This window comes from Oryza glaberrima, chromosome 8 (genome assembly GCF_000147395.1).
Source record: "Oryza glaberrima chromosome 8, OglaRS2, whole genome shotgun sequence".
Taxonomy (NCBI): Eukaryota; Viridiplantae; Streptophyta; class Magnoliopsida; order Poales; family Poaceae; genus Oryza; species Oryza glaberrima.
The window spans coordinates 22,201,478-22,211,751 of record NC_068333.1 but is presented as its reverse complement, the minus strand read 5'-3'; the positions used below and the strand labels follow the sequence as shown (position 1 = coordinate 22,211,751).

Here is a 10,274-nt window from a genome sequence, read left to right as displayed (position 1 = left end):
ACCCGTCTTCAGACTGTGCGTCGTCAGCCTTGTTGTCGTCTTCCCCTTCAGGTCCTTCCTTCTCTTGGGACTTCCAGCTGGTACTTCCTTGAGCTCTAACAGGAAGGAAAAACAAAGCAGATGATTTGGGGGAGATAGACATGTTGCTTTGAGATTTATATTAGACAAGTGTCACACAAAGAAGCAAGGTCTTACAGATGAGTAAAGGACTGAGGTCCTGTGTGATTTTCTTCCGGGGGGAGTGGCGTAGTACATAACTACATATGCAGTATAAATAGGAGAGAGAGTATGCCTAACGGGAGAGCTTGAGTGCGCCAGTGCTGCTACATGTGCAATGCTTGTTCAACTGGCGGAGGCGAGCATCCAATATCGGACGTACAATCCCTAGCTTCCCTGGCAAAGTTGTCATGCCATACCTCGTGGAAAAAAAAACAATCCCAGTTTCAGTCGCTGTGTGCATATGCATGCCATATGTATCGGACTATCGATGGATGGTGTTTAGCATTTGTATGGTAGGAGTAAGTAGTAAAGTATGAACACAAGAATGTCAGAATGTTGGTTCTCGTTTGTGCAGGCAATCTGTAAAACATATTTATGCTGAAAACACTAACGGGCGAACGCAAACGTTATGTTTTCTTGAGTTTTCGGCAAATCCAACAAGAACTCATGAACCATTATGGATCCCGCCTTGAATAATCCCATTTCACTTTCTTCCTTGTGTCGGTAACTCCTTACATGCTCAAGACCAAATTAATCCATATCAGAGAATTTATCTGCATAGTTATAAAATATGCAGTATTCTCGCCGGTGTATGTGTATGTACTCCTATATGTGATATCCCAAATTTAATATACTAACACCAATATGCAAAGCGTTGCCTTCAAAGTTGCAACAATTTCACTTATATTTGATCAGGAGAAACATCCAGGTATCTTCCAGCTAGTTACACAAAGTGATGGTCTAGCCGGTTCGAAGCATCACCCATTTTATCTATTTAATATTAGGTCATTCCCTAATATTTTCATTTTTAGAGGCAAGTATAGGGATGGCCTTGAGTGGAGTAACAAGAACATTGACAGTAGTAAACTTCTCGCTAAGATCCAAAGACTCGGCTGTCATACCGGCAGGGAGCCTCCACTCGAACGAGTGAAGCAGCGACGCCAAAATGAATGGCACGACGCGCTCTGCCATCAGCAACCCCGGGCACAGCCTCCTTCCGGCCCCAAACGGGATGAACTTGTAGTCTTTTCCCCTGAAATCCACCTCCTCCGCCATGTCCAAGAACCTCTCTGGCATGAACTCCTCGGGCCTCTCCCACGCCGCCGGGTCACGCATGATCGCCCATACGTTGAAGATCACCGTCGAGCCCTTGGGCACGGCGTAGCCGCCAATCTCCGCGCCGTCCTCCTCCGCCCGGTGCGGCACGAGGATCGGCGCCGCCGGGTGCAGGCGCATCGCCTCCCTCAGCACGGCCTGGAGGTACGGCAGCTTCTCCACGTCGTTCTCCTCGATGGTTTTCTTGCCGGCGAGGGCGTGGTTCATCTCGGCGCGCGCCTTGGCCATTACGCTCGGGTTGCGGAGCAGCTCCGCCATCGCCCACTCCACTGTGATGGCGATCGTGTCGGTCCCGGCGCCGAACAAGTCGAACATTATGCTTGTCACGTCGTCGCGAGCGATCTTGCCTGCGGACATGAGGTCGAGGAGGGAGTCCAGGAAGTCGCCGGCGCCGGCGTCGGCGTGCTTTCTGGTCGAGGCGTCGGCCAAGCGGCTGTTGATTACGCTGTCGAAGATGCCGAACACCTTGTCGTAGCGCTTCTCCGCCCAGCGACGCCATCCCTGCAGGTCGAGCCGGCGGAGGAAGGGGAAAAGGTCGGAGACGTTCGGCTTCGCGATCGCCAGGATGATCTCCTCCACGGCCTCCTGCAAACCGTGCGCCGACTCCTCGCCCACGTCGACCACGTCGGCGGAGAAGAGCGCGCTCGACACGAGGTTGAGCACGCCGCCGTACACGACCTTGCCGACGTCGACCACCTCCCCGGCGCGCCCGGCGAGGTGGCCGACGATGTCCCGCACCTTGCGCTCGCGGACGCCGCGCGCCGCGGCGAGCCTCCGCGGGGAGAAGACGTGGGTGGCCACCACGCCGCGCAGCGTCTTCCACCGCGGGTCGGAGCTCGGCAGCCATATCATGGACCGGCCGGCGAACCCGAGCGCGCGGCTGGCGTCCGGCACCGCGCGCGCCGCGAGGCGCCGGTCGTGCTTGGTGAACGCCTCCCTCGCCGCGCCGGCCGACGACACGACCACGGCGGTGACGAGGCCCAGCTTCAGCGCCATCACGGGGCCGTGCTCGCCGGCGAGGCGCGCCAGCGCGTGGTGCATGTTGCCACGCAGGCTGAGCACGTTGCCGATCACCGGCAGCGGCGTCGGGCCAGGAGGCAGCCGCCGCGACCGGCGGCGCGTCGTGCCGGTGAGGTAGTAGCAAGCCATCGCGGCGGCGAGCGCTGCACATAGCAGCCAACACACCTCGCGCTCCATTTCGTCAGTCTCACCTCGAATTCGATTTGGAGTACCAATATCAGACGTTCCACGGCGCCGGGAGAGGCTAAATGTTTTTTTTTTCTTTTTTCTTCTAAAGAATCCGTGCCTTGATTTGTACAGCAACACATGCTGTTCGTCCAGCGACTTGGAACGATTTGCCGCTTAGAGGCCATGGAAAAAAAAAAAATCTTATCGTCCTCTGTTCATGTCGCCATCGTACAGACCGATTGATATTGATATATATGTCACGGTCGTACTGAATTGTCAAATTATATATGTGACCATGTGTTGCAGGCTTGCATCCTTTGGCCGAAATCTACAGCAACCACAAGAAGCAAAATTGAATCACTGGTACAACGATGTAATCAGTAATCACTGGTCCCTCCGGACTAATATCAGGCTGTTTGGTTTGGTGCCTTTCATTGTCACACCAATGTTAGTCATGCCACGGATTATTAGCTTAGCATTTGATTAGCGTTTGATTGTTTGTTTTAATTGTGACAAGCCACACTTTCTTGTTTTATGGGGCTACATGTCATATACTCATTTTCTAGCCAAACATTACTACACTTGTGGCCAACAAATTATTGACCACACTTTGTTTATCATACCACACCTATGACAAATTGAGTTGTGGTAATATTAGGCAACAACAAACATACACTAATAGTCTTAAGTAAGCGTGTAATCAACTTTAAAATATTTGCCTACAAATCTTACCTTTTGAAAAGAGAATTCCAAAACATAACAAGAATGAGCCACATCATCCAATAAATAATAGTTGTTAGATCAAGAAGCAAACAAAATTGGTAGAATAAATCTCAGCCATTGGATAAAAGAGGGCATTCTGGAAGTTTTCCAGTGTCTTCTTCATATGTGGGAGAGAGCTATAAAGCAAAAAAGACACACATAAGAAATAAAGAAAAAATAAATGTTTGTATGGTTGAGAGAAAAGGTAAAAACATTTGTTTCTTGAGACAAACATATATTTTATAATTTTTTCACAACAAATTCTTCAGTGACGTAATATCAATAATAGATTATTCTTAAATAGCAATAAAAAAGATAGTGAGTCGCGCCAATGCACAACTTTATGCACTAGCAATTTCTAAAATATTTATCTTAGAAATATGAAGATCATATGTATAGATTAGTCTTAAAATACACTTCAATAAAATCTTATGTTTGTTGATATTTCTATATATATAATAATAAAAAATGCTGGTCAAAGTTGATTTTTGACTACCATGTTCTCAGTTTTAGTCTAGAACATAACAAGAATGAGCCACATCATCCAATAAATAATAGCCGTTAAATCAAGAAGCAAACAAAACAGGTAGAATAAATCTCAGCCATTGGATAAAAGATGGTGTTCTGGAGTTTTCCAGTGTCTCCTTCATATGTGGGAGAGAGATATAAAGCAAAGAAGATACACATAAGAAATAAAGAAAAAAATAAATGTTGTATGGTTGAGAGAAATGATAAAAACATTTGTTTCTTGAAACAAACATATAGTTTATATATTTTTCACAGCAAATTCTTCAGTGACATAATATTAGTAATAGATTATACTTAAACACCAATAAAAAAAAGATAGTTATAGTCCCGCGAAAGCACAACTTCATGCAGTAGCAATTTCTAAAATATTTATCTTAGAAATACGAAGATCATATGTATAGATTAGTCTTAAAATATACTTCAATAATATCTTATTTTTGTCGATATTTCTATATATATTATAATAGAACATGCCGGTCAAAGTTGATTTTTGACTACCGTGTTCTTAGCTCTAGTCCAAAACGATAAGTATTAACAGTCCGCAGGAGTAATTTGGTTGTACAACACAATTTGTTAATCTTATAATCTGCCTTGTTTACACTGTACAGCATCTGCGCGCCATAGGAACAATTCATGTTTTCACTTCGTTTCTCTTTCTACTTTTCTAGTTCTGCTGTTGATCATCTCCAACAGTGCATGGGAGGAATTTGTTTCTTGAAGGGCCCCACTTGAAACGCACGAATAGTAAAGCAGGGGAATAGAAAAAAAAACAACATTTTTATAAAAATACATATGCAAAACAGAACATTACAAGACAAAACAGTTTTTTGAAACTGAACAAGACAAAACAATAACCGTTTGGATAGATATTAGGAAAAACATCGAATTCGATGAGAGAGAGAGAGAGAGATTCGAAAAAAAAAGATTTCAAGATGTTATGGCTTTTACTAGCTTTTCTCCAGATTTTTCATATGAGCCATTTTGAAATAATTCCGTATGGTTTAGGAAAAAGCCCGATCCTTTAGTTTAAAGGGCCAAATAGAATATGTTCTAAGGAGTTAAAATCCTACTCCTCCGTCCGTCATGAGTTCAAACTTTAGCAACTAATGTGATTTTATCACTAAACTACCGTATTATTCATTGGATTTTCTATCTAGTTTTTTAATAACAGTCTCTATGCCTAAAATTTGTTATAACAGAGGGAATGCATGCAATTCTTTTTCACAAATTCTTTGTTTCAAACTTGGCCGTAATGCATGTGCTCGTACATTCGGGAACCTGTAATTATTAGGGTAGCCGTTCGACAAAGACTACACCAATTGTTCTCCAGTGCTCAGTCCTCACCGACTCACCGTACTTGAGGTCCATGCCAAGATAGAGGAAAGGGATGACGGTCCATGCGCAGCCAACATTTTTCGGCCCATGGACCTCACCCGTGTTAGAGTACCTTGTCCAGTTGAAGGGGAATAAGTCTACTTTGCCACCCTCAACTCTTGCTGCTGGTTGAATCACATCCCTCAACCGCAAAACCGGGTAAAAAAACATCCGCCATCTTCAAAAACCGGTACAAATTGACTCATTCGATAGTTTTGGAGGTGGTTTCATCCGACGTGGCAGTTTTGACCATGTTAATAGGCGGAGTTAGTTTGTAGGCCCCACCTGTCAGCGACTTCTTACCTTTCTTTTGGGCGGCGGAACTCCACAGACGATGGCAGCGTGCATCGAGCGGAGATGGCAAACCGGTCGGAAGTCACGAGGACTCGCCGTGGATAATAAGGGCCTGTTCACTTTGATGTCATTTTCAACCTTATCAAATTTTGGCAAAGTTGCCAAAAAAAAAGTGGTTACATTTAGTTTGCTGCTAAATTTTGGTAACTATATAAGAAATTCTGCCAAAATTTTGGTAAGTTGCAAAAAAAATTTGGCAATGCCAAATTTTAATAAGGTTTTTTTTTTAATCAAAGTGAACAGCCCTAAAGAAGCGTTCTGGGTGGCGGATCTGAGATGGCATGGCCATCGCCTTCGTGTGTCCAACACTCAATCATGCCGAGCTACTCACCACGTTGCTTGAGTTGCTCCGGCGACTCCAGCAGCTAGAGATCACAGTGGATACCTTGATGGTGAGACGACCACTACGGCACTACCACCGCATTCATCAATCGATTCGTCCTCGGTAAACAAGCTCATGTGTTACTAGTGTTAAACTGTTAATGTGGAATTGTGGATTTGTATACGTAGGTTACTGAGATAGGAGACGCAGTGAGTAGGTGGTGGAAGCAAATTAAGTAATTAACTCCAAGCAAATTTGTCACCTGGTTCAATTCCTCACCGAGTATGGCAAAATTCGTCATACGACGACGGCATCGTCGGGGCAGCACGGCTAGGACGCGGACAGAGCGGAGGCAGTCTGCGTGTTCAGGTGCTGTCTGCATGCCGCTGACGGTTTGTGGATGAATAATCCAAACACGTCAGATAGGGGAAGCGATGAAAGATTTGCTGGAGGAGTACTCCCAGCAGTTGGCGCGGCTCGACATGCAGGTACGGGGGAACGAGTAGGTTGGAGCTCGTGATTGTTCCGGTCATGGAAGAGCTTGCTGCGAGCGTCGTGAAGTGGAGGGGCAGAGGCGCCGCGCGCCGACGTGGGGCGGCGGCGGCCGCGAGCGAGGCTCCTGCTCCTCTCCTGTTGCTGCCCGCGCTGTCGCCGTCATCTGATGCATCTCCGGTGATGAAGCAGGTAGCCGTGCCGCCGTCATCTGATGCAGCTCCGGTGCCAGCGCCGCTGTCATCTTATGCATCTCCGGTCACGGTGTAGGAGGCGGCCTTGTTGCTGACAGTGGCTCATTTTTATGCTTATTCGTGTAGGTCACACAAGCTGACTCAGCCGGTCAACGGGGTCAAAGATTCTACGTGGGACAAAACCGTCTCCGAAATCACTAAGGGGGTTGATTTGCAACGGTTTTGAGAGTTAGTGGATGAGTTATACCCGGTTTTGCGGTTGAGGGATGCGATTCAACCAGGGATATGAGTTGAGGGAAGCAATGTAGACTTATTCCAGTTGAGGCGGGTCACGGGCATCAGGCCGAGCATTTCGGCCTTGTGCGCTAGTCCAACTCCATCTAAGTGGCGTCCGTTCACAAATCCGGCCCAGCAACCGTCACATCTTCAGTCCACGGCTTTCACGCGAAAGCAGCCCGGAATGGCCGACTCACCTCTCAGCATCAGCAGCGGCTCTCAGCCTACACAGCCTACAGGCGCCGGCGTCTGCGTGTCCCGCCGCACGGCACGCTGCCCATACTGCCACGCCGGATGCCGCATACTGCCATGGTCGCGCCGTGCCGGATGCAATGCCGCGCTGTCTCCTGCCTGGCTATCCGGCTATCGCCGTGGTCGCCTCGCGGATCCGGAATAAAATAGCATGTGGGGCTAAATAAACTATATAAAATATAAACCTTCATTTCTTATAGATGTATTCCCTCTGTGCTAGTAAAGAAAGTCGTTTAGGGCAATGTTTAAGTCAAACCTTAGGAATATAAATACTCTCAAGTTGTTGAGTTTAAAAATATAAAAATTATATGAAAAGATTTGCCTTGAATAATATTTTTATAAAAGTATACCTATATCAATTTTCAATAAATTTTTTTATAGAAATAAGAAGTCAAAGTTGTATTTTAGAGACCGTGTCGCTGTCCAAAACGACTTCTTTTACGAATACGGAGGGAGTATGATAAGTACTTTTAGAGGAGGCTCTGTGGGGACTCACATGTTCCTAATGTCCGTAGTGGGAGTTTTAGACCTTAGGCTATGTTCGGGAGGTGAGGGTAGAAACTCACCTATTACGCAGGTAAAACGGAGCAACACATTTTCTTATGATTAATTAAGTATTTACTATTTTTTTAAAAAAATATTAATATGTATTTTTTAAAGCAATTTTTTATAGAAAATTTTTGTAAAAATTATACTGTTTAGTAATTTAAAAAGCGTGCGTGTGGGAGAGGTGAGTTGGGGACTAACAAATAACACAGCCTAGTCCTGTGGCTCCAACGTCCAAGAGCTTTTGCTGCTACGTGCCCATGCATGCGCCGTCCGTCTCGTTGGATGGATATCGCGTCGCGCTCTCTACCGTCGCAGTTGCCACTTGCCAGTTGGGGTCAGGTCATGGCTCCCTGTTTCACTATTTGAACGAACCACAGTTGTAGGATGGCCTCCAAGGGCTCCAGCGCATTTAGGTACAGTAAACCAAAGCAAAAATCGTCTCACCAAACACAAACAGTGGTACAGTAAAACTCGCTTTTAGATTGAGCACATTCATTAATTTCGAACTTACTCAAACCGCATTCATGCCGTTCGTTCGCTGCACCGAAGTTTCTGGAACGGATCGAACAGCCGGCGGCATGCAGAATTCCATCCTCCGCCTCCAGTTTCAGCGATGCCATTAGAGCACCCACAATAATAAAATAAAAGTAGGTTTAATAGTAGAGCTCACTACTTACTATTAGTCAGTGTTAAAACTAACATGTATAGTAGGTTGGCTATAAGGTTATCTTTATTTTCTTCATCCTTTCTCTTTCTCTCACCATGAATTTAATGCATATTTCTTAGAGTTCGTGTACAGTTAGCTCTTGCATGAGAGCCAACACTCCCCACTTTTGCTTATCTCTCTCTTTCACATAAACATATAGCTTGCTTATAGCCCACTATTATCCTTGCTCTAAGGTGCTCTCTATACAATATATATATCTCAGCAATAGACTGGATTAATACTAAACCATCTCAATAGTATGTCTATATGGGTATCTATAGCTCTCTAATCTATTGCCTTGTTTTTCTCTATAGACTATCTCCAGGTTAGTAGATAGTTTTGCTCTCTCTTCATTTAATCTCTTCTAAGTAGGAAAATATGCTGACATAAATTTCTTATAGAGAGTATATAGATAATCGGGTTACCTTATATTCCACTATTCTAGAGTGTGTGGCGGGCCGGGGCGTGTGCGCACCACGATCCCGTGCATTGCATCCGCCCCACCGACACGAGCCTGCCATCTCGCTGCAAACGCCAATAACAAACACCACCAACAAGGCTGTCGTTAGACGTTAATGCGCTAGCTGCAGGTGCGTTGCACGCGGACGCACCCTCTCCGCCGCGCAGAACCTTCCAATGCACTGGAGACGCAGCATTGAAACGCTAGCTACTGCTACAGTGCTACTACAGTGCCTGTACTGGTAGTATTATTCCCAGTCTAGTCGCGTGCAATATCTCGATCCGTATTCTATTAATCTTAGGATACTACGGTCGTGTTTAGTTTTTCCCTATTTCTAACTTTCCATCACATAATATCACATCAAAAATTTTCCTACACATGTAAACTTCTAACTTTTTTTTTTCAAACTCCTAACTTTCTTCAAACTTCTAACTTTTTTCAGGAGCTAAACACACCTTACGATTTTATCAAGCTGAAACGATACTGAACCTATATTGTATCTTAATTTCCATGCTATCTTAATCCTACTATTCATTACCACACGATCCTACGAAATCTTAGATGATACTCCGATTCTACTATCCTTACAATCCTATAAAATATTATTTAAACTAAGATGGTATGAAAATAATGTAAATCAGTATGCTAAAGTTTATATAGAAATCAGTTAAATATATCAAAACTAATATGGTTTCTCTTAATAAATGTCTTGATATATATTTTGGTAGCCAAAATAAACCTTATCAAATTTTGGTAATGTCAAAATTTTGGCAAGTTAGCAATATTAACAAAAATTCTTATGTATTTACTAAAGTTTGACAATAAACTAAACGTAGGCACTTTTTAGCAACTTTGCCAAAAATTAGTATGGTTAAAAATGGAATTAATCTGAAGAGCCCCTATATTTTTTTATATAGTATATATATATATATATAATTAATACAAATATTAATTATACTTAAAAAAAGAAAATTTGATAATATCACAATACTACGATACGATTTTATAATACGATACTACTTTGGACAAAACGGTATTACTTACTGTCTTGATACTGATAACCTTGTTCGCGTGTACTCACTTCGCGTTAACTTACGCCGGGCTGGATCGCCGCCCAACTCGCCCAAAGTGCGCGATCGATCACGATGATGATCTCCCCCGCAAATCGCATGATTCGCATCACGAAAATCGGCGATCCTCCGTGCGGTTCGGCTCAACTCTCCGTCGTCGTGAGACCGGATGCTGGTGCCGCTGCCACCAGTGCCCGGTTGGAACACACTGTACGTGTGCGGTATGCTGCAGGAGGCAGCCGATCGACCGGCCGGGCGGGTCCATCACTTGCAGGCTAGAGAACTACTACATTAATCAATTCGTTCTTCTCCTTTTCAGGAAAGAAATGGGAGGCCAATGTTAACTGCAGACGTGGCTAACCGGCCGACCAAAGTTGTTGTCGGCGTTGCTATTCTCCTTTTTTTCCTTTTA

At 44.7% G+C, this 10,274-nt stretch overlaps 1 protein-coding gene across 1 annotated transcript; it reads right to left on the bottom strand.

Moving 5' to 3' along the window:
- Window positions 1–865: 865 nt before the first annotated feature.
- On the bottom strand, window positions 866–2,704 carry LOC127781478 (cytochrome P450 76M5-like). The gene has a single exon (XM_052308436.1). It carries the CDS (start codon window positions 2,530–2,532, stop codon window positions 1,006–1,008), a length of 1,527 nt encoding a protein of 508 aa, XP_052164396.1. The 5' UTR covers window positions 2,533–2,704; the 3' UTR covers window positions 866–1,005.
- Between the last annotated feature and the right edge of the window lie 7,570 nt (window positions 2,705–10,274).

Bases quoted from the DNA above. Each gene is read 5' to 3' on its own strand.
- LOC127781478 (XM_052308436.1), bottom strand. From the start codon at position 2,532: ATGGAGCGCGAGGTGTGTTGGCTGCTATGTGCAGCGCTCGCCGCCGCG.